General features: G+C 41.6%; 1 protein-coding gene across 3 annotated transcripts in view; it reads right to left on the reverse strand.

Moving 5' to 3' along the window:
- Window positions 1-24,801, reverse strand: part of Plcb4 (phospholipase C beta 4) — a 361,998-nt gene that overhangs the window by 113,647 nt on the left and 223,550 nt on the right. For 2 of the 3 annotated variants that reach the window (XM_028754855.1, XM_028754872.1), the window contains exon 4: window positions 24,463-24,561. In XM_028754855.1, coding sequence (XP_028610688.1) covers window positions 24,463-24,546 — 84 coding nt within the window. In that variant the 5' untranslated portion in view covers window positions 24,547-24,561. Of the gene's footprint in view, window positions 1-24,462; window positions 24,562-24,801 lie in introns of those variants that run through there. The other variant, XM_028754864.1, reaches the window with a different exon arrangement.

Here is a 24,801-nt window from a genome sequence, read left to right on the forward strand (position 1 = left end):
TAAGACCCACAGTCAGGTACATTGTCTACCACCCAGGGAACTGTGGAGGGAGACTGTAAAATGAAGCCAGGCTTTATCTCTTTCGCAAATCTGTTTGTTTTCCAGTTAATAGATCATAACTGAATCTGCTAGTAAGAAAATAAACCTTAACAGAACTTCTTTCTGGGAGCTAAGTTTTCAGTTCTCTTGTGAGAAGTTACCCCTTGTAGCCCAAGGGCCTAGTTGGCTGTCAGGCCCAACTCTTACTTTAGGCTACAGAGAGTACAGGCTGAAAGGGGCCAGGAACTCTTGTGGAAATTCTTAAAGTGGCAGCCGGAGGCCACTTTTCTTGAGAGAGGCAGAAGCATCACTCTGGCTGGCTGTGCTGCTGGCAGAATCTATTTCTGGCCCTAGGATCCCTGCTCAGAAGGCAGTGTACCACTCAAGGCTTCTAGAGACACCTACCATCTCATCAAACATGGAGTGCCTGATTAAGCTGCATGCTATTTTTTATTGTATGCTATCTTCACAGTATTCAGTAGCATAGCCTGAGAAAATATTCAAATTGATTTAGCTTAGTAATATTTCTCCATTCTTTCTATTTCAAAAGGTATTCTGTCAAATAAAATTTAATCTTCTTTCTTCTTGAAAGGAATTACAGAAAACTCACCCAGCTGAATAAAATGGAGGGTGGGTGAATGAGTACCTCAATAACAGATGTGGTGTGTGGAGGGTTGTGCATGTGGGTACATATATCTCATGTGTATGGTCACACACACACACACACACATATGTATATATATATATATACACACATATATACATATATATACATATATATATGTGTGTGTGTGTGTGTGTGTGTGTGTGTGTGTGTGTGTTTGCATGCATGTGAGATTCAGCAGTTGATGTCTGGAGTTTAAATTGACTGCTTATATACTGAGGCAGCATTTCTTGCAGAACTCAGAGTCTGCCAATTTATCTAGTCTAGCTAGCCAGCTTACCCTGGAGATGCCCCATTTCTGCTTTCCAAGAGTGGATGCTGGAGAATCAAAACCCTTGGGCAGCAAACCCTTTAACCACCGAGACATCTCCCTAGCCCCATAACTTTGATTTCAAGATAGACTATAGTTTGACTTTCTTTCCTGCCCTCCTTTCCAACACCTATCCAAGTTAATTGCTAATGTCAATGTTTATACCGTGGGATTTGCAACACAAACTAGGGTAGGGTAAAGCCTTATTTCCGGCTATGGCAGGCTTTTCTGGATTGACTCATACATGATTTAATTGCACCTTATTGATACAGGAATGGTGCAGGACTCCTCTTTTTTGTTTGTGACTGGGAAGATTCAGATATGGAGGAGAGAATGGAGTGGGGGCTTCTGAATTACATCACACTTTTACACTTTTTAAGAATAAGGGCTATGGGGATTTGAATGAGAATGTCCTGGTAGTAGTGTTTGCACAGGTTTAGGAAGTGGCCTTGCTGGAGGAAGTATTTCACTGGGGCTGGGCTCTGAGGTTTCAAAGCCATGAACTATTCTCAAGTCTCTCTCTCAGTCTTTCTCTCATTTGCAGTTCCAGATGTGAGTTCTCAACCTGCTAATCCAGCCACCATGCCTGCAGCTTCTGTCGTGAAAGACTCAAATCCCATTGGAACCACAGGCCCCAAAAAACTCTTTAGGTTGCCTTTGTCATGATGCTTTAAGACATCATGGCATTCTACAGTGGCTTGAAGACTCCAGGCTTCTCTCTACAGACACCTGCTGAAGCATCTTGGTAGCCATATTGATTAATCTTCTCAAATTAAAGTTTTCCTCTCTATCTGAAAATAAACTGCCACTAACCTCAAGGGACATTCAAACAAACAAACAAACGCGAAAGGGAGTAATGAGTTGGAGCAAGGTGAATGACAAATCAACAAACAGCCATGAACAGGAGAGAACAGATGCAAATGAATTTTCGGTTTTGCATCATGCACTTCACACACACTACTACCTCAGTTAAACTGAACAAGAACTCTGCCAGATTTTAGTAGATTTGCTACAGCGACACAAATGTGTCATATGACCACCATGAGCCACCCAGAGCTGTGAAGTTCTTGAACTGTGGTGGGCAGTAGAGGAGCACGATGGTTATTATGATTTTGATGACAAGAGCCACATGAGGCTAGTGGCTACCACCACAGTCAGTACATCTTTACCAAGGGGAGAAAATGTTCACAGTACAGTCATTTCTTCAAAGCTTTAGCCAATGAGTTACGAACCTGAGATTTGAGCCAAAATCTCTGCCACTTGTATTCACTCATTCCTGAATGGAAATGCATTGTGTATATGTACAACATTTTCTTTATCTGTTCATTGGATGATAGATACCTAGGGTACTTCCCTTTCCTAGATATTGTAATGAATGTGAATATGTAATTACCTCTGTAGGAAGATATAGATTCTGTTATATGCCTAAACATGGTACAGCTGGGTCATATGGGAGTTCTCCTTTTCGACTAACCTTCAGATTGACTTTCTCAAGTGTTTGCTCTAGTTTATTTCCCCCCCAGCAGTGTGTAGGGTCTCCTTTCCCACATCCTCACTAGCATTTGTTATCATTTGATTTTGTGATGAAGGCCATTCTGACTGGGGTGACATAGAATCTTAATGTAGTTTGAATCTTCATTTCCTTGATGCCTAAGGCTACTGGATGTATTTAAGAGTATTTGTTAACCATCTGGAATTCTTCTTTTGAGAACTTCCTGTTCACTTGTGTGGCCTACTTTTTGTTCATTTTCTTGATGTTTATGTTTTTTATTAGTTCTTTGTATAGTGTAGATACTAATTGTGTAATTTTGAATAAAAATGGCCCCCATAGGTCCATAGGGAGTGACACTATTAGGAGGTACAGCCTTTTGGGACAGGTATGGTCTTGTTGGAGTAGGTGTGGCCTTGTCAAAAAAAAAAAAAGGTATGCCAATGCGTTAAAGGTGCATGGCTTTTTGCTCTTTGAAGCTCAAGCTCTGGCTCAGTGGCTCAGAGTCACAGAAAGGCCTGCTGCCTGCAGATCCAGATGGAGAACTCTCAACTCCTTCACCACCAACATGTCTGCCTGAGTCCAATCATGCTTCCCATCATGATGATAATGGATTAAATCTCAAACTGCAAGGCTGTCCCAATTAAATCTTTTCCTTTGTAAGAGCTGCTGCCATCATGGAGTCTCTTCACAGCAATAGAAACCCTAAGACACTAATCCTCTTGTCAGATGTATGGATGGCAAATCTCCCTTTCTGTGGGCTGCCTCCTACTCAGTTGACAGTTCCCTTTGTCGTAGAGAGCCTTTTAGTTTCATGTTATCTCCTTTGTGATTGGATGTGCCATTGGAATACTGTTCAGAACATCCTTACATGTGTCTCCCTATAGAGGTAGACTGCTTACATTTTCCTCTAGCAGTTTCTAAGTGTGAGGTCTTACGTTGAGGTTCTTGATCCATTTGGAGTTGAGTTTTGTGCATGGTGAGAGATAAGAACCTAGTTTCAGTCTTCTACATATTGTCCCAGCACCATTTATTGAAGATGCTGTCTTTTCTCTAATGTGTACTTTTGATATATTTTTAGGACTGGCTTTTTAAGGAAGGAATATTCATTCTGGTACTAGCACCAGAAAGAAGGCCCAAGTGACCTGCTGCTTTCCTGCAATGCAATGGACACTGTGACCTATGGCCATTCTTTTTCCTTTGATCTGTCAACAGCACACCTGAAGTGCACCTGCTACTAATCTCTTCTAACTTCTTAGGATATTTGTTGTTCACACTAGATGTCCTTAATTTAGCATATTTTCCTGTGTTGATGTTTCCCCTGTAGTCCAAAGTCATGTCTTTCTATTTTACCTAACTGTGTGTATTTTTACAATATACCCTTTTTATTTGGTAACAGAAATATAAAAGCACAAAATACCTTATAATCACTAGAAACAGCTTTATGATCAGATGAGCATAATTCAAACATGGTGATTATAAATGCATTTCTTCATTACTAAAAATAGAAAATAATATCAACTACAGTACACCTCTAGGTATGAGAGAATTTGAAACATAAACTGAACCAAAGCCAGGCATGCTGACACATACCCAAAATAACAGTGGTTAGAAGGCAGGGGATTGAGAGTTGAAGGACAGTCTGAGCTAACTAATGAGACCCCATCTTACTAAAATAAAACAAAAACACAGTACAATATGAACAAAGTAAAAACTTATCAATTGTTACTATAAGACATTAATAATTCTTAGCATTCCTAATAGAGACTATGTATTACCAAATAAACAAATGATAGAAAAACAACCAACCCTATTTTCCAGATGAGAACACTGATCCTAAATGAAGTCTGGCTAGTTGCTAAAGAGGAAACAGGTAATAGGAGAGGCAGAGTTATATCTGTGTTTTAACCTTTTGAGTTATAATTATAAAGAGCAAAATTTCTGGTATGTACATATTTCCCCTGATCTAGAATACAAATCTATGCATAATGGAAATCCAAAGTTTATAAACTGTTGTTGAATTAGACTCACTGAAGATTTGTCTTTCATGGCATGATCAGCTTGAGTTTGCTGTTTCCCACCCTGGATGTCTCTCTTCCCAAGCCAGACTCTGCCAACATTCATGTCATGCAGTGGCTGGTACAGAGACTAAGTCATCAAACACAATGAGTATTTGTCCCCTCTAGGTTAGACATGGCCATTGCTCTGAACCATCAGAACTGTGATTACCCACATACGATCCTAGTGAGATTTGCCTATGGGTAGTTTCTTATGGAGGCATCATGCACATGGTCCTCAGAAGGTTCCAGCACTCCTTGTGGTTACAAAAGAGGTAAAGGACTGATTGCTGTGGGACTTTTGCAGAGTGCAGCTGCTCCTACATTGCCAGGAGACTTCCCAGTGATGTAGTTGGCTTTGAGTGACCCAGGCTCTCCTATGTAACCAGGGCTTAGGACAGAATTTTTCTTTTGTCTGCTAGTACCTTCTCTGCCCAAAATAAATTGTTCCTTTACCTCTCTCCTTGAAAAATTGCTCACTGCAATTTGAGTTTGCTTCCCTTTCACTGATGGTTAGGGACAGTGAGATGGAGAGATTAGTCCTGGTAAGAAGCCTATGCCCTGTGCCTGACATGGAGATCACAATCAGGGCAGGAGGGCAAGCCTGTGAGTTACTAAGCAGGTATTAAAGATGAGAGACTTCTTGTTTATCTGTCCGCCAATATCTCATAGAACAGAAATGAAAATCTCTTAAGAACCAACTGCCAGCCTTTGAAGTGCTCATTTCAGCTGGGACTGAGATACGGAGGACATTCTAATCTAGTGTCAAGTGGAAGATGTAATCTCCTTCTTTCACTTTACCCCTACCTCAGAAATGAACTTGGCTTCCACTTAGGAGTCATGGAGGCTACTGAAACCCATCGAGGATGGCAAAACACCCTTCCTGATTTTTTAAGTTGTGTTTTTTTGGAGATATAAAATTGGTCTGATGCTGTTTCAGAAGGTGCTATGGTTTGGATACGTCCCCTCTGACACATTCATATATTGTATCCTTTCTCCTAAAATGATGGTCATTCAAAGTGTTAACTCTGGGTAGACAAATGTGTCAGAACACATAAAAGAGGCTCCAAAAAAGCCCTTTACCCTTCTTCCTTCCATATGAAGACTCAGCCTGATGAAAGCACCATCTATATATACTGTGACAAGGTTGTTGGCAGATACCCATCTGCCTGGGCCTTTATCTTGGACTTTTCAGCTGCAGGGAATGTGAAAAAAATATACTGTGTGGCATTTTGTTATGGTCCTCTGAAGAGACTAAGATACAAGTCTCAGCAGTGTCCTCACCTTTGTGGGACAGGAGTGAACTCAATGTGACCAGAACCTGGCAAGAAAGGGAACTCTCAATTCAGTTATTTGCAAGAGACACACTGTTCTCAAAGGTTTATCTTGGGTTCATCAACTGCAGTAATTTTCTGTCTTCTCCTTTACCCCAGAATAAAAAAGGCTTCATCTCCGTGGCTTAATTTATTAGGCTAGTCAACTGGAGAAACCAACATCTCCCTTTCTGTCTCTGTCTGTCCTTTCCCCACAGTGTCTCTGATGTCCGTACTTTACTTCCAGGTAAATGGGTGCTCAGGTTCCCTGGGGCTTCAGTGCTATGGTGGGATGGCACTGTGGGTATACCTTGATTTTTCACAGAATCAGTGTAAAGAAATGATTGCTGAAACATTCAGTAATTACATCTCCACATACAGAAGACAGAACACCAACAAAACATGTCTTCAGCAAAGGAAGAAGTTACTCATGGTAATTTTCAACAGGGAACTTGCTAGTCACAAAAGTTATCTGAGTAACTAAGAAAAGAAAAAACTGAAGGGGACTACTTATTCTAAGCTCTGGTTATTCTTGCTCTGGCAAGTAAGTAGGATTTATAATAAATATCTGTATCAATATCAGTGAAACGTGTCATGTTTCTACCTCTCCAGCCTCTTCAAATTCTACAAACAACAGATTTATTTTCTAGATTTATTTCAAATACGACAGAAAGCTGATGAACCCTTTCTTATGGTAAGCACCTCTAATTAAAATGATTTGTTCCAGAATAATACATTATACTAAGTAATTAAAAATAGTGACAAGAAACACTTGTGTCTGAAAAAGTGAATATATCAAAGATCATTTTCAACTCTTGCTCTGTGGATACAAAAATACTACAAGGATTATGAAAAGACTGGACTTTCATGTACCTTTCCCTGCATGTACGCATTTCTTCTTAATGGTGTGGCCAAGGACATGGCCTCTGAAACAGCTCTTCGAAGCAGTACCGTAGAAATACGTGCTCTTTGTTTTCTGGAATAGCTCCCATTGGTTCTCAAATTGCACAGTCCCTGCTGGAGCCTGGGACCAATGCTGGCTCCATACCGCTTCTTCATGTGCAAGGGGCATTCAACAGAGCAATCTCATGGTGAGCAGTGTGCTTTGGGATATAGCAGCATGTTCATGGTATTAGTATTCACCCTACCAACAGAAGGGGTGCTGAGTCCTTTAGACCACCAAGACAGAGACACCATATGAACCGTGCTAGAGGGAAAACCTAACTGAATATCTGTGACAGAGGAAGTTGGGAGTTGGGAGGTAGTCAAGAGAAAGCAGCAGAACATTCTGGGACAAGGTCCAGCAAGAACATTCATAAGAAGTGGAGAGAAGAACAAGACTGGAGAGACAGTGAGAGAAAGGGAGAGAGGAAGGGAGGGAGGCAGAGACAAAGAGACATACACAGAGGAGACAGACACATAGACATACAAAGAGACAGAGACACACAGAGAGAGGAGAGAGGATATGAAGGAATAAATATGAATGAGAATCTAGGCAGAATGTAAATGCCTACAAGTCAGAATATACCTGCCATGCCCAAGGAATAGTAAAATGGTGGGTCATATAGACAATGTACACATCACAAGAATGACTTAGAAAATGATTTGTAATTAGGTGTGAAGTTCCTGAGGGTGTGATTTACACTCTGAAATGATCCATCTATTTGTGCCCTATAAAGGCAAAGTTAGGAAGGTATTTTTCACTCCTATTTTTGAACTAAGGGAGCTTGTACATAGCGAGTTTAACACAGATTCAAGGTCACATCTCCTCATAGCAAAGCCAAGTTAGTCTCATTTTTGTGCAGCTTCAAACGCACCCCCTTGACTCTATTTTAAGCATTGCAAAGAACACTTTTGGTAAAAAAATTTATCCTAAATAGCATCTGATGTGAAAACCTTTTCTCTTTTGCAAATGTACTGGCTACTTCACTCTGGTAATCACAACCAGCCCAGGAACCCCCTGGAATGTCTTCCCCAGCATCAGAGGTACTGCTCTCTCTCTCTTGAGTACTTATAGGAAGACACACCAAGCAGGAGACAGTGCAGGGGCTTACAGAGCTGTTCCCAGTGAAGATACCTTTGTGCAAGGGATGAAACTCAAACCCCTGGAGGTATCCCTGCCCAACTAAACACTCTGCACACTCTGCAAAGTGTGGTTCCATGTAGTTACTTATTATCTGTGGCTTTCGGGGAAAGAAGCCTAGAAATCACATCCCTCTTAATAATTTATAAAAATTGCTATTAATTATTAAAAAGATAGGCTTTCTTGCTGAAAAGATATTAAGTCTACTTCCATCAACTAAAAGGAAACAATATGCTCATTTTATCTACCTTCCCCTCCCTGAAACAATTAGCAACTGAAAAATCCCTGGTTAAGGCTTCTCTATGCCTATGGCTCATTTTATTGATCAGTAGGGAACTGGTTAGTGACACTAAGGGCACTTAGGGGTAATTACATAAAAAGACTAATTTCTTTCTGTCCTTATTTTCCTGAAAGAATTGGATTATAAACCTGACAGCATTACTATTATGGCCCAGAATACTTAAGAGTATATGGTGAATAAAAGAGTTAAACAGGTCTGTGGGGGCTGGTCATGGCTCAGGGGTGAAGTACCTGGTTGGTAAGAATGAGATTCAAGGTTCACAAAAAGTAGGCATAAACACCCCATGTACACACATACAGACCTTTGATTCTAGCTTCCATTACTGAATTTTAGAAAGATGATTTTTAATTATATATTTTTATACTCATACTTATCATCCAAAATAGTTCTGTGCCAGCAGCCATCCTGTGTCATAAAGGACGTAGCTGTGATTCGTGTATACTTTTCTCATCAATAGCCAGTTCTGAAGTACGGATAAGACTCTTACTATGTGCTGGCTGATAGGTATGCCTCAGTTCTTTCTTATAAACTCTGAAAAATAACCTCATCCATCGCAACCTCACAAGCCACTTGAGATATTCAAGGCCGACGTCACATGCTGTGTGTTCACAGTTCCTGACACATAGAAAGACTCAGTGTGATCCATATTGTCCGAACTAGGAAGAAATCTCAGTTGGTTAAGAGCCTAGAACCCTACTGCTGGGAAGGGCTGAGACAGATACTTCTGAAGCTCACTGACCTGACTGGTCAGCTTGGCCACAAGGAAGAATTTCATGTTAAGGGAGAGATCCTCTCAAGAAATAAGGCTGGAGGGCAACTAAAGAAAAACAACCATTGTCTCCCTCTGGTACATAACATGTGTGTGCGCAAACACACACACACACACACATACACACACAGAGAGAGAGAGAGAGAGAGAGAGAGAGAGAGAGAGAGTATCAAGTATATATAATGCCTGAATCCAACACATACACCAAAATAAGCAACCAAATATATGGGTGTCTGTCCCTCCCAGCAGTAGGGTTACAGGCACATGAACTGAGCCTGGCTTTTTGCATGGATTCTGGAGTTGCAAAGTTTGATGGTTTCCAAAAAAATTTCTCTTCCTTTATCATGACTTCCTGCTTCAGAGAGACTAGCAGTAAAGAGCTTTAGAAGCATTTAATTTTTATCTCTTTCTAGTTAGTCTAAAATCCTTCATCTTGCCAATGCCTCCTGGTTTACAAGCTTGAGCTGCATCTGCCCTTAGAATACTGGGGCAGCTCTTGAAACACAGACTGGGGGGAAAAGTCCTCTCAATTTCTCCATCTGGAAGTCTAAGGAAGGCCTAAAAGGCTGCTTTCCTAATGTGTGGATGCTGCTGCTGCTGCTGGGGGTGCTCTGAGAGTACACTGAGACCCTCTGAAGAATGGCTGGCATTAAATCTCGCTTAACCCCTGACTGGCCAATGGAACGTTAAGAGAAAAATTTAACTAAGTCCCCGTTTTCAGACCACAAAATAGGGCTGAAAATTAAAGGGGTTGTTAGGAGGCTGAAACGTTTGGATCCAGTGCAGAGTGACTGCTCAGGGTGGTCCACATTTCTACTAAAAGCACTAAAAAGAAAATGTTCTCTATGGGTGACACATTACCTTGATTGAAATAGTGAGTGCCCAGAGAATTGATAAAGTATTCCTTTGGTGTATGGATGCAGGGGTATTTCGAGGAGAGACCAGTCTTTATGCTCATGAATTGATTAAGATGGTCTGCTCTCTCTAGTAAATGGGCATTCCAGAGCCTGTGGAGGACCTGCAGGTCCGATGTGGGAAGGGCCAGCTCTTTCTCCTCTGCTCTCAGTTGCTGGTACTCCTACTCTCGGACTTTCAGGTGTGGAAGGGTTCACACACACTCGCTCTCTGCTGTCAGGCCTCTCTGGCTTTTAGACAGGACTCCAGCCTGTACGGTCTATAACAGAGACAAAAGCTCACAGACTTCTCAGCTTCTAGATTCACTTCCAGATTCAGGAGCCAATTCCTCATAAAGAACCTCTCCCTATGGATCGCATATATTCTACCAATTCTTCTGCTAGAGAACTCAGTATGACCAACACAGTACCTTTCCTAAAATCCCCAACAAGGGGCAATAACAAAAATTATTCCCTCTAATTTTTAGAAACAGAATGAATCCATCCAAAATTGCATGGGAATAAATTCAATCTTCTTAATTAAGGATTTAGAGTTCCTTTAAAAAGTGCAGTGTATTTTGCTGGACTGTTCGGCTTGCACCTGAATGAGTGCCTACGCATTAACAGAGTACATAAAATGAGAACGAAAATCGAGCCTGGGTGGACTCTGGACCTCCCCTCCAGTCTAGAGACCCACAAGGGAGCACTCATCTCTATAATTAAAAGCACGCCCTGGCTGTCATTACCCTATTCACCTGTAGCACAGACATATGGCCTGAACTCACTAATACCAAGCTTTTCCTATTTATACTAAAGGCTGAACAAGGACCCAGAGAGAATCTAGCTCTGTAATTTTGCCATTAGAGTTTTAATTAAATTCTTTAGCACAGCACAGTGACACATGCGAGACCCGAGGAGTTGAGCTACTCCCTTATGCTTTAATTGCATTGCCTCACTGTTTACAGACTTTTTTCTTGTTTTGTTTCTACAAGCTCTGCGTAAACTGAAGCCACCCCAGACTTCCTTCACACTGTCCTAATGAATGCATTTGTTTTTCATCTTCTCATAAGCAGGGTGCCCTTGTGTCCTGCGAGCGGCATGAGTCTTAGTTTTCCCGGCATTGACTTTCAAACTATTGCATGGGTGAGATTCTCCTGTCACCCGAAGAAATACAATTACCTTCCATCTTTAAGAACAGCTAGCTGGGTGGTGGCGGCACAAGCCTGTAATCCCAGCGCTTGGGAGGCAGAGGCAGGTGGATCTCTATGAGTTTGAGGTCAGCGTGGTCCTGAAAAAGAGTTCCAGGGCAGTGAGGACTATTATATAGAGAAACCTTGTCCAAAAAAGGGGAGAAGAACAAGAAGACAAAGAAGAACAAAAAGAAAAGCAAACTCAAAAAAAAGAAGTAAATGAGAAGACTGTGCAAAGGGGAAAAAAGACAAGAGGGGCTTTGCTCTGCAGCAAAAGCTAACAGTGAGACCTAAGAAAAGGAAGAGAAAGTGCTGAGTTCAAAGTGTACCAAAGACAGAAAATGCAGAGTTAGGTGTAAGGCTGTGAAGGGAAACCACCTGAGCATTATCATCAAAACTAATGTGTGACTCATCTCTGTCATCCTTTGTCCTATCTTGCCTGCCACCTCTTTCTGAAAGCACCATGTCGTGGGGGCATAGCACTTACTTCTTGCATGTTACATGGATGCTTTTGTGTTAAAAGGACAAGGTATAGCAGCTGTGTGAGCATGTCTCATCACACTTAAAACATTCATTGTTTAGGTATGTTTAACAGAAAGGTGTGTTGCACGGACTTTACACTGTAGCGAATGCATGGAGAAACTATGGTTGACTGTGAAGGGAGTCACACTCCTTCACCCTCTCTGCCATCCTTTGCCAGTTGTGTTGTATTCTCCCACCTCTGGTACTGAGGCAGAGCAGCCTGTGACTTGCTGTGGTTTGTAGAATGTGCTACTACTGTACTTAAGAACTTGCTGCCCTGCGGCTCCCAGGAGAATTCAAAGTTGGGTGAGATACAGGTGTGGCCATTTGCAACAACCTCCCCCAGAGTGCTGACACACAGAACTACAAACCACAGAAAAGACCACTTGTATTGTTTTGTTGTTGTTTAATTTAACCCGATTTTATTCATGCTTGGGTCATATTGATGGGGAATTGGTCATTTACCAAAAGCATACTACAGAAACAATAAAATAAAAATTCTTAAACACAATGTTTAAAGCATAATAATGAGTTATCTTAATTAATCTCAATGCATATGCATCTAACATTATAATACTATGAAAATAAACATAATTGAGACTTTTAGGAGCATTTGCTAATTTTTCTTTGTAGGTATACCAATCACCTTCACAATACAAATCCCTATAAACACAAAGTACTTCACTTAAAGACACACTTGGAGTGTGAGGACCAAGTGACAATATCTATTCAGCCAGGTGATCAATAAACCATAGCACCATGTAGGAAACATGGAATTGAAAGTTGGTATTTGAAACTGAGTTCATTTTTATAATTAAATATGAAAAAATATGACTTGATAAAGGTGTGATACAGTGATTCTTCCTTACAAAGCCTGAATGTTCTAACGAGTATTTGCATGTGATGAATGAGCCTCATTAGAATAGTTTAGGGATGGAGGGATGGCTTAGACTGCTCTTGCATAAAATCCTCAACACCCACAGCAGGCTGCCCATACCCACCTGGCACTCCAGCTCCAGGGGATCTGACTCCCTCTTCTGGTCTCAGAGGACACATGTACTCACATGAACACATACAGAGACATCCACCCATACTCATGATTTAAAGCAAAAACAAATCTTAGAAAAAAGAATAGCTTTGCTAAGTAAATGCTGGTTTCACAGCAGTATGTGCTAGGAAGTACTAGGGATAGGCTGTGTCTAGCCACATTCCCACCACTTTAAGATAGACAACACATATGCAGAGAATTCAGTATGATGCACTTTCTGTAATATATATATATATATATATATATATATATATATGAAGATACTAATGAATCAAAAAATTAGGACAGACTATACTAGTCATTTCATGTAATTATTTACAGTTTCACTGAAGAAGAAATTCGTTTCTATAATACATGTTGTTTTGGGAGAATATTTTTAGAACTCTGAGTGAATCTCTTTTTTCCTTAACTGCATTGTATTATTTTGTGTAATAATGTGTGCAAATCGGTGTTTTGTGTGTAAATGTTTACTGTCGTAGGTCACTAATCCTTGCAGTGGTGCGCTAAGCAGCAAAAATTGATGAGATTAGTAACAATAATACACAATTATTTCAACCTCCCTTCCTTCCCTTTCAGACCTCATCAACAGACCTGAGGAGGCAAAACAGGCCCACTCCCACCCCGAAGTTGGTAATTCTACCTCAGGGAAGACATCTCTGCTCACTCCTGCAGTTTTAGATCCCCGAGTTCTTCCAACTATAGGATCCCTGAACACGTAACAACATTTGCCCCATGTCTCTCATCCTCTTCCCCAATCCTGAGTGTCTCCTCTCATCTCTGCCTCATACACAACTAGACCTTGAGGAAATGAAGTCGGGGCTGGAAACTCTGGGTCTCGAAATTACTCTTATAATCTCACCTATGAGTAAAGAAGCTCACGTCCAGCAACAGTTGTGCCGCACGACCCATGATTGCCCTGGGTTTCCCTCAATCAACCTCTCACACTGAGAAAGGCAACTGAGCAAGCCAAAGGCATGGGAGGCTGTTTGGTTAGTCAGAGTCTGCTTAGTGATGGCAAGGCAGGAGCAGGAACAGCCCTTTCCAGTGGGTGCTCTTTGCCGTGCTCACTGACCACTTGCCTGAACATTTTATTTATTCTTGGAACACAAGAAAACTGGCAATGTGTCAATGTGATGGAATCTTCTAGATGAAGAGCTACAAATGCACACTGGGTGTCTATCCTCCAAGAGTAGGGTCCTTTGGGGTTCATTTGTTCTTTGCATTTCTGGTGAGACCAGTGACCTGGCAGGCAGAAGCCACTGCTCAAGGTCTTAACTTGTAAATGTCAGGGTTATGGCTCATACCAAATTCTATTGTGTTCATGGCCACTTATTTGCCAGAACTTTCCAAACCACAGGAGTCTTTCTTTAAATATCACATGGTTAGATGACAAGGAGCCAGCTAAGTGGGCCGGGCAGCCCAGATAACATTATCAATGCTGTTATTTTAAAGGCTGTTCTGGAGGAAGGAACTGACCTGGGTGTTTTTACAAGAGTCTGGCAGACACTAGCACTTGCATTTCTAAGTTGTTTCGGAGTTTTTGCCAAATGATGTAATGCCTAAGTGCCTGGCACAACCTTTATTATAGGAGGCAGAAGTCATGTGGCTGGGGAGACAGGAAACGTGGTTGAAGGGAGATCGGCAGAAAATCTCCACCACTGGGTAAGGAACCACAGCTTTTCAGACCTTCTTACTTCACATTCCCTATTTTCTACCACAGTGATGCTCAAAACATTGTCTTTGAGGTCAAAGGATGTGGCTCTATCGGAATGTCAAGCCCTAAAGCCTGGTACGGTAGCACATGTTTATACCTCTCCCTTTCTCAGGGCATTGAGACAGGTGCAACAACAGGTGTTGAGTCAAGTGCAACAACTTCCAAGCAGGACTTTGAGGCCAAACCAGAGCAACTTAGCATGGCAGTTTCTCAACACACAGATACACACACACACACACACACACAAAAAAAAAAAAAATCTGGGGATATAGAGGACAGAGGAGGACAAAGATTCAAACTTACCTTCCTTGAAGTCCTGGTGCTCACAAACCTACAGGTCCCCTATTATGGTTTAGAATTTGAATACCTCCATGGTGGGATGCCTTTGGGTCACTGGGGTGTGCCAGCTCTAAAAGGTGCCCCCATCACTGCCACCTTAGGACCAAACAATGGGATCACCTGACCTGGCACTGGACCCTTGAAAATTGGAGCCAAAACAAATTGTGTCCTCCTTGTTTCCTCTTCCTGTCTCCCTTCCTCGATCACTCTAGTGGTGTGACAGACAGAACCCAAAGCTCTGGGCTAGTGTCTACCACTGCTCTACTACTGCTCCCCAACCTAGCAAGGTTTGAGACAGGATCCTGCTTCATAGCACAGGCTGGCCTAGTACTTGCTATATAGCCTTAGTCTCCTGAGTATGTGAGAGTAGGCAGTTTACTAGTTACCAGTTAATTATATGGATATTTTACAATGATAGAACACTAATATCCCACATTATAAACAGTTCTTTATACAGCTACCAGAACAGCTGTCTCCAAAATGTAAATCAGAGCATGTCACTCTACGTTAAAATAACTTTGGCACACAGCAATGAGGATGAAATATAAGCTCTCAACCTAGTTCCACAGCATTGTTCTCATACTTGAGTGTGTAGCAACGTCCTCTGAGGGCTTTGTTAAAATGTAAGTGGTCCATCCCTGCAACCTCTTTTAAAGCAGCATGCTGAGTGGGCTCAAAGCTTTGTTGGTACTGAAGATGCTGATCTGGAACCCTCCGCACTTGGCAACCTCTGCTCTGCAGGATGCAACTTCCCAGTACCTTTCTCACTATGCTCCTCTTCTTGACTCCCAGTTCAACGTTGGTCCTGATCTTTAACATTCTGGTTTGTGTCAGCTTTATGATCTCGAATCTATAGATTCATGTCTTAGAAGGCACTTGACCAACCTAGTGCATCTTATTAATCATGTCCCATCTCCTGAATCGAGTTGTCTTTCCAACCTAGCCCATACCACCTCCCCGTCCTGTACTCCCAAGTGTCCATCTCTGTTATCAATTCCTTCAGAACTACAGTTAGCATTTCTAAACATTTACTCGCTTATTTTGATCCATCCATTTACTGTCCATCTCTCCTGTCACTGAAATATCATGTCAACAAAGTCAGAGACTTCTTGTAGCCTGTATTATCTCAGCTTTGCAGGTGGTAGCCAACACTGTCAGTTAAATGAACCTAACCTGTTTACGTATAACTGACAATGCCTTTAAGAAATGGCCCTTTTGCCGGGCAGTGGTGGCACACGCCTTTAATCCCAGCACTTGGGAGGCAGAGGTAGGTAGATTTCTGAGTTCGAGGCCAGCCTGGTCTACAGAGTGAGTTCCAGGACAGCTGGGGCTATACAGAGAAACCCTGTCTCGAAAAAAAAAGAAAAAGAAAAGAAAAAAGAAAAAAAAAGAAATGTCCCTTTTTGTCTTTTCTAGCCTGTTCTAAATCTCATCTAAAAAAATGCTTTCTCATTTCTTCTCTCAGAAACTTATCATGATAGCAGATTTGACATCACGGCACCTCTGCTAGATCAAAGTACATTTCTGGGTCAGTTAAGGGTCACGTGTACTGACTGCTTTTTTTATTTTTAACATTATTAAGCTGTAGTGGAGGATTGCTATGGCCAAATGAGCTACAAAATAATTCACGCACTAATCAGAATGTCTTATATATTCATGCAGACATACTATATCATAATTAGGATTGTTTAATCCTGAACGTTTATCTTTTCCAAATCTCCCTATATACATGGCTTTTAAACTTCTCGATAAATCTATAACATCAACAACTTCCTCTGAAATCATCATCCAGTAACCACCATATCAGCATTCCTAAAGATTTACTGTTTAAGGCCATGGTCCTCAACCTGAGCTGCATGTTAGATTCTCTTACATGAACTTTCTTTTTTAAATTCTGTTAATGACTGAGCCCAAGCCAGTGGGAAATTTATGAGAATCTTAGGAGAGAGCAGGAATCAGCCTGTGAAAAGCTCTCTGGGTAGCTATGATGTGTGGACAGGCAGAAGGAGAGCTTTTGAGGACTGGCTGTGTTCCAATCCCCAGTCTCCTGATGTTTAGATTTACTTCCTCTTCTTCTCATGGCAGGGAGAGAGGTGAGAGGCCAACCAGATCTTCTTTTAAAAGTCTAAAATGGCTGTTTGGCATATAGCAGGTCTTGGTGAAAACATTTCTGACCTCTGCTGGTGCAGTGCCACCCACTGCAAAGGCCTTGTGGAGGAGGCCTTAGAGGCCTGTTCTTAAACCCACCAGGACATCAGTGATCACCCCAGGAGGGAAGACTCCAGGAGGAAAATGCACTTACTCATTTTCTAAGCTATTTTTACTGCCTTCTTCAATTTCTTTTCTACTGAACTTGTTTTTGACTAAATTCTGTGGATTCTAGTTTGTGAAAAAAATTTTTTTTAATGAAACCACATATAGAACTTCTGTCTTTGTCTACATCTTTCTCCCACCTCAAGCATAAAAACACCCTAAGACTCTAAGGTCATCCATAAAAGTCCCTCCCTTTGCCTGCCTGCGCTTTTGCTAGCTCACATCTTAACCGCCCAGATTCCTGTGTCAGTTACCACAGCCTCCTTCAGCACCCCTATCTCCTGTATCACTCTTGTCTTCTCTGCTGTGTCACATACCACAGACCCCATAGGTACCCCTATCTCCCTCACCACTCTCACCTCTACTCACCAAGTTCGAAGAGCCCATAGTTTGTTATTCCTAGACTCAAAACCTCCAGTTTCTCCATGTGTCTAACCAATTGTGCCATTAGTCCTCTGAACTCCCTCGACCCTTCCAGATTATCAATTCCATTCATCAGCCAGACCCTTCCTACTGATCACAGAAAGCACACAAAATGCTCCCTGGGGCCTTTAGGATCTAATGAGAGCCTTGCGTTAGAAGTTAATCTCAACCTGAATCCCAAACCACAGTATTCTCTACCTCCACTGGATAAGTAGTCTCCAGTCACACCCACCAGACTTTGCATAAATTATTGGCACCATCATTCATTTTAGCTGTGCTTTGATTGGTTGGCTGAACTGTCAGTCAGGACTCTGGGCAAACCTTCCTCTCTGATGTCTCTAGTTCAGTCTTTTAGAATCATTATTCCTTCCTCTTACCCAATGGGAGCATACACACCTTACCACTGTTCTTACATGATTGTGGGAAGAAGGAGTAGGGGCCTGAAATGTCATTCTGAGAAACAAAATGACATTCACACTTTGTTTTTAAAAGTCAAGTTATGATACTGATGGGAGCTTGAAAAATAGTAGAACTTAAACCAAAAGAGCTAGTAACTGAACAAATTCATGCCTTAGACAACTTTGTAATCTTCAGCCCCGTAGAACAAAATCAGAAAAATTTAATTCCATTCAAAGTGTTTAAGACTTTTCCTTCATATACTCCAACATAGAAGATGTATTATTCTTCACTTTCCTGTTAGCTGCCTTTAACCCCTTTTACATTTAAAACTCAGACTTAAGTTCGACTCTATGCATTGGCAATCACCAACCTTAACTCCCCTAAGCATATAAGCCTGTATTCTCTTGCCATTGTCCAGCCCCTTCTACTTTCCAATATCTGTTGGAACCTTACTGACAATTTCTGTTTCTTTGTTTGTTTGTTTGTTATTGCTACTGTTCTGTTCGATTTGTAGTAACTATACAGTACATTCAGCTTGGTTCTAAAAGTTGAGCAACTAGCCCACACTGTCATGGTGACTATCTCTGTTAGGATCCTTCAGAGTAAATACCAGGTGCTACTTAGCTAGCTTTTTCTCTGGGAACTCAATATCCTGTAGGTACAAACTAAACTAGCTAAATGAAGAATGACTACTTTTTCTTTTTTTTCAGTGTCAAATGGGCACTATTTAAGGACCCTCCCTCAAACGATTTACTTTTATAAAAGAATTTGCCACTATTCAATCAGCTGTATGCTATTCAACAATTACAAATACAGAGATTTGTTTCTACATTTTTTTGTTTTTTTTGTGTGATCTGGGTCTAGCAGTAAAAGACCTCGTGATTGGCCTTTCCATCCTGTAACTGTCCTTTAAGGAGAGTTATATGTTTAAATAAAAATAATTCCTTGGGAAACCTTTTGAAAGGGCTTTGTTGTGTGGGTTTCCAGGCCATTTCCTAATTGAATGCTGTGCTTCACAAGATGGCTTGGCCCCTTCTCTGTGCCTTCCCTTGCTTCTGCCTCTGATCTTTGCAACTGCTGCTTCAGTTTGCCTGGCAGCAGCTGTTGCTATGAGCTGCCTCCCATTATGTGCACGTAGGAGAAACATTCTGGAGGCAATATGTAGACCAAACATGCTCAGGACCCAACAGACAAGGAAAGAAATCAAAATGGTGTCTGTTGTGCCAACTTTTCACCTTACCAAATGCAACTCTGTGCTGTCTTACCTTCCCAGAACCCAAGAGAAATGGGCAATGGCCAGCTCTCCCTGACAGGCCAGTTTCTGAATTTATCCTTACATGAAAATGTGACCTGAAGTAGTGTTGTTACAGTAAGCAATCACTTTTCCATCCTTACAAGGAAGTAACTGAAATGCCCAATGCTTTTGTCTTTTCTGTTGCTGTTCTCTTTGGCCCTTTTTGGTCTGCAAAGCCAGTCTTTTCTACATGGCTCAGTGAAACGCTGACTTTAAAATATGGAACAAAGTGTTGCTTGACTCTAGAGTTAAACTGCAGCCAGGCCAAGAACACAGCTCAGTGGGGGAGCATTGGCCTGGGAAGTATGAGGAGCACAGAGAGGAAAAGGGAGAGATTAAAACAGTAAAGACAGGGACTCCACAGAAAGACCAACAGAATCAACCAACCCTTGGGAGCTCCCAGAGACTGACCCACCAGCCAAAAAACTAGCACAGGCTAGACCTAGCCCCCATCCCTGTACATATGTCGCAGATGTACAGCCTGGATGCCTTGTTTGTCCTCAGTGGGAGAGAATGTGCTTAGTTATGCAGAGACTTGACGTCCCAGGGTTGAAGGATACCCAGGAGAGGTGAAGGGGAAAGAGGATTGGGGGGAGGACTGTGGGATGCAGGGCTAGGAGGAAAGGAGGGCTGGATATTGGGATGTAAAGTGAACAAATAAATAGATGGGAAAAAGACAGTGAAGACCCTTAAACTAGATCAGTGTGATTTTTGTCTACTGACACCAGCACTAAAAAGACAAGGAATCTCTTGAGACAGATTAAGGACGTTTGGGTGTGGGGAACGGACTGGCCTCTGGCAAGAGACTGACTGCTATGAAATATTTAAACCCCTGTTCTGGATGTTCCTAGGCAAAAGTGGCTGTAAAGACTTAGCCAACTCAGATGAAAAGAACTGAGGGTTTTCTTTGCTGTGAAGGGGGAGCAAGGTGTTTTCAAATCTGGTTGTAGTTTGAGATAACTGCATACACAGGCCAGTGATAGTCATGTGCCCTAAGAAGGTAGCTGTGTAAGTTTAAATTAACCAAAAGACAATAAAACCCAGGTCTTGAATCCCACTAGACACAATAAGCCTAGGAGATCCATGTATGGCTAGTGGCTGCTGTCATGGGTTCTGGGAAGATTCAGCACAAAGGTTCAGTAGAAGAATGCTTGCTTAAGGCAGTAGATGAAGGACAAATGGAAGGACAAGCCTCTTCCCTTTTCAACTCCACACATTTAAGTAGGGATCTGCACTACAAGCTAATGTGAGGTAAATGGATGAAGGAATCTGCAAGGAGGGGTTAGGTCCAGATGAGAGGGGACCAGAGCTTTCTCTCCTTGGTTGACATGGGGAATTTTTTCTTTTCAAAGTAATTGAGAGACATATCTGTAAAAGATGAAGAGAGCAAAGTGAAAAAAGACTCTAGAAGAGTAACTAAATTGTAGCAGGGGCTAGGATGGGGGAGGTGTGACTCAGAGGGTAAGAGCAACTGCCACCAAGCTTGACAGCCTCAGTTTAATCTCAGGCCCCAAAAGTTCCAAGGACAGAACCAAGTCCAGCAAGTTGTCCTCAGATTTGCACACAAGTGCACATGTGCACACACACACACACACACACACACACACACACAAACACACACACACACACACACAAATTACAAATGGTTAAAACATTTTAAAGGTAGACATGCACCTGGGTGGCAGACTGGGACAAAAGAGAGAGGTTTGGGCAAGGGAACTTCCTGGCAAGGGATGTGGGCTCTATCTTGAATGCTGTCACCTCATCTGCTGACATCACAACTTTAGTCAGTCATTTCCCAACACTTGATACTCATGTGCTGCTGAGATCGGGCGTGAGACAGGGTTTTCACTGCAAAGCAATGCGGAGCAGCATGGAGAAGGAACCGGACATAGGGAATGGGAGGCACCATAAGAAAGTGTGAGAGAGCATCGAGGAGTGCTGAGAGATACAGACATCCCAGAAGCCCAAGGAAAGGAATCCTATGAAAGACAAGGAGACGTCTGAGCTGTGCACATCTGCAAAGCACTGCTTCCCTTCTCTTCTCAAAGAGGAATTCTTTAGGAACTTAATATTAAATATTTTTAGTCAACAAAATATATTCTGCAGTAAGTAACTTATAAGTCAAGTTAAGAAGGAATAGAGGGGAGTTTGTTTTGTTCTATGTTTGCTTGTTTGTTTGTTTGTTTTCAAAACAGGGTTTCTCTGTGTAGCCCTGGCTGTCCTGAAACTCTCTGTGTGTAGAACAGGCTGGCCTTGAAACTCACAAAAATTGCTTGCTTCCGCCTCCCAAGTGCTGTGATTAAAGGAGTATGCCATCTTTAATGTTTTAATAGACCCACTAGCTGGATGTTTTAATCAAAGTATAATGACAATAAAATTGGATGACAGATGCTATTGCAAGATGAACTTTTAAAATTTCAGTTGCCTCAAAAAAATTCTCAGGAATATAGAAACAGCAATATATATATATATATATAGAGAGAGAGAGAGAGAGAGAGAATTATTTGGGATGGGGTGGGGAACTCATAACTATTAAACATTTTCGCCCTGACTGTGGGAAAGTTAATCTATTGTTGCAGATGTAATAGATAGTCGTTATCCGGAGTAGAAACGGTGCATGCTCCTTCACACGTCTGCCCCTATATTATGACGCTGCTAGACACTTGGGTTTCCTTTCCTTTAGTTCTCCTTCTTCCCACTGGCAGTCTGCTGTCACGTCTCAGGGTTGTTTATGCACAAACTAGAGAAAGAAACCTTTTCCGGTTACATTTTTGCAAGTGTGTACTTTAATGGCCATGAGTCCAAAAAACTGCATATTATAGATTTGGAAAGTGGTAAGAAAAATTGGCTGCCATCCAGCCCCAAACATGCTGTGGCTTCCTGGTTTGATGTGTTATTAGGAAAGAACTCTGTTTACTCGATAAAGTTAAAACTCTTTGTTTTGTCTCTCACTGTGCTTCCTCATGAAATCACAATGAAGAAAGGGAAGCTTAGCTGGACTGTTTAACACTTGTTGGGTGCTTCTTCCCTCCAGGTTCACGTCACCCTCACATTCAGGGAGTGCTGGTGGAGTTCACATGCCTAGAGAGGCACATGAAACTCGGATTTTCTAAATACGAGTTGCTATGACTCAGAAGCCAAGGAAGCCATCACAAGGATCAAAAAGGACACAAAAACTCCTCCATCCACGAAATCATGTGGTACTTTGTTTCCCAAAACAAATGTTTGTTTCTCCTATGCGTTTGCTTACCTGACACTAAGAAAGATAAAATTCTGCCAATGGTCACATTCAGTTTCTTTCATGTGACACTCCCTGGTTTGTGAGAAAACAAGTAATATTTCAAAGCTATCTCACAGATTTTCTGAAGCTTGAAAATAGCCTTATAAGTGTGAAAATCGTTTGGATCATTCCAGCAGTCAAGAAGTGATGTCTCACACCAGCCCATTCTATGGGACCATGGCACTGATGGGTTGGAACACACTGCCCCCAAATACGGCCTCTTGCCATTTGACATAGTAGGAGATTCAGGAAGGTCACTCTCAACTTCCAGTGTCCCCCTCTCCCACATTCCCAGAAGCAGGCTATATAAACGTATGTGACATGGCATAAAACAGGCCAGAAGATCTTCATTTCCTAAGGGGTACTCCCCAGCCCTGGGAAAGGAATATCCTGACCTAGGAAGATGGAGGGATGCGGAAGAACCTAAACTGTCAGGGCTTGCTTGCTGAACCCTTCAGTTTACTATCATTCCCTCAATTGCGCCACCTTGCTGATCTCATTCCACCATGATGGTCTTCTCCCCACAGAGCATACAAACAGATCTCTGTATCTTCAACTGTCCATCTGTATCTTCTCCAGTTGTCTGCCTATCCTTGTTTCAAACACATTACATAAATCCTTACGATTTTTTCCCTACCACCTATCAGTGAGAGAGAACAGAGAGTAAATTTTGTCACCTCCATTGCCATACTGGTCAGTGGTATCCAACCTAGATTAATCAGGTGATCAGAAGGAAACCTTGAATAAAACTGTTAGCCCCAACTTTCTTTGCCACATTGTGTGAAGGAAATACAGCCACTTACATAACTTACTCTCTGTACAAATAGTTGAAACTAATAAGCTGTTTAAATGATATGTATTTCATTTCATTTACCTTAATAATTTGAGTACCTCAGATTCCATGTGAGCTTTAAGGATTATCATCTTATTTTCATTTCAATTATCAAGAAAAAAAAGTTGTGATAAGTTTCAGTTATAGATCACATATTCAGCCTGTTTGAGGCTCCAGGCTGAAGCACCAGCACCAAAGAATAAAGGAAAAAATAATAACCAGTCAAACTAGGTTTTATGTAATACTGAACACTACAATGGGCTTGACAGTTAAGCATATTCTACTGGTTTCTGGGAAGAGAAAAAATAAGCAAAACCTAGTCTGTGGCCTCTAGGAATGCAGACTACTTTGAAAAAGGCAGAAACAGTAAATAATGCATGATGGTGGTAAACCACACGAAGGAAGACTTCCAGTGGTGGGTGTGCATATCAGCCACAACACTCATTGGTTTGAAAGGAATCATTTCCAGCTCTAAGAGAATTTGTTTTACCTTTCCCTGTGCCTTAGAGAGACTCTGCTTTTCATCACAAACCTTTCCCCAGGTCATCTCAAATCCAAGACTTCAATGTAAGGCTTCAGTTCACCTTTCCAACTCTTCTAGCTCATTGGTGGCTCCATGTCTGGCTCTATAGAAAGCCTGGAGCCACTGATATTTTGCAAAGGCATCAACAATAAGCCACCAAAGCAGAAGTGTGCAAAACTTTGACCATAACTATCTGAACAAATGAAACAAGAAAACCAACGATGAGCACCAAGCCCAAGCACTGCTACGTGTGTAACAAACAGAAAGGTTTATGAGGAAAGCTGGCTCAAAGCACTTCATCAAACCAAACCATTACTGCCTGAACCTTATCTGTAAAATCACAACCACCTTATAAGGAGATCATCCGTGGAATGAAATACGACATATGGAATGAAATAAGACACTCATTGAGAAGCCAGCTTGGCACCAGGAGGTCACTCAATAAATGACACCCATCACTGCTATCGTTTTCTCGGGCACATGGTGATCATTCAACAACTCACTAGACAGTATATCATCACTCTACCCCAGTCCTCACCCTCTGCCACTGCAATTTATAAGCCTCAAAGATGTTACTTATGTGAAAGAACACTCAGTACTCTGATTAAAATTAAATAATTTTTAGAGTGTTTTGAGAGGGAGAAAAAATTAACAGCACTGTTACCTCTTCGTATCTGTCAAAAACTGCACCTTCTTGCAAGAAAGAGGGCACTTCCTTCTGCCAGTTAAATTCGTAAGGTTTTGCCATGATGATATTCAAGACCTGGAGAAGAACAAATGTCTTATTAGTGTACAAAATTAAGGTGCAAGTGGTTATCAGAGCTCAAACATTTCATGCTTCTTTTCTTTAAATGTGTGACAAAGGTCCATAAGTTATCTTCCTTCTTAAGTCTTCCCATCATCTGACCCCAAAACTCTTCCTTTTGTCTCTAAACCTGGAGAAACACTTCATATACTGTGAAATATCTGCAGAAAGATATAGTCCCATGGATCACTTCAGTAA

This window comes from Grammomys surdaster, unplaced genomic scaffold (genome assembly GCF_004785775.1).
Source record: "Grammomys surdaster isolate TR1022 unplaced genomic scaffold, NIH_TR_1.0 129, whole genome shotgun sequence".
Classification (NCBI taxonomy): Eukaryota; Metazoa; Chordata; class Mammalia; order Rodentia; family Muridae; genus Grammomys; species Grammomys surdaster.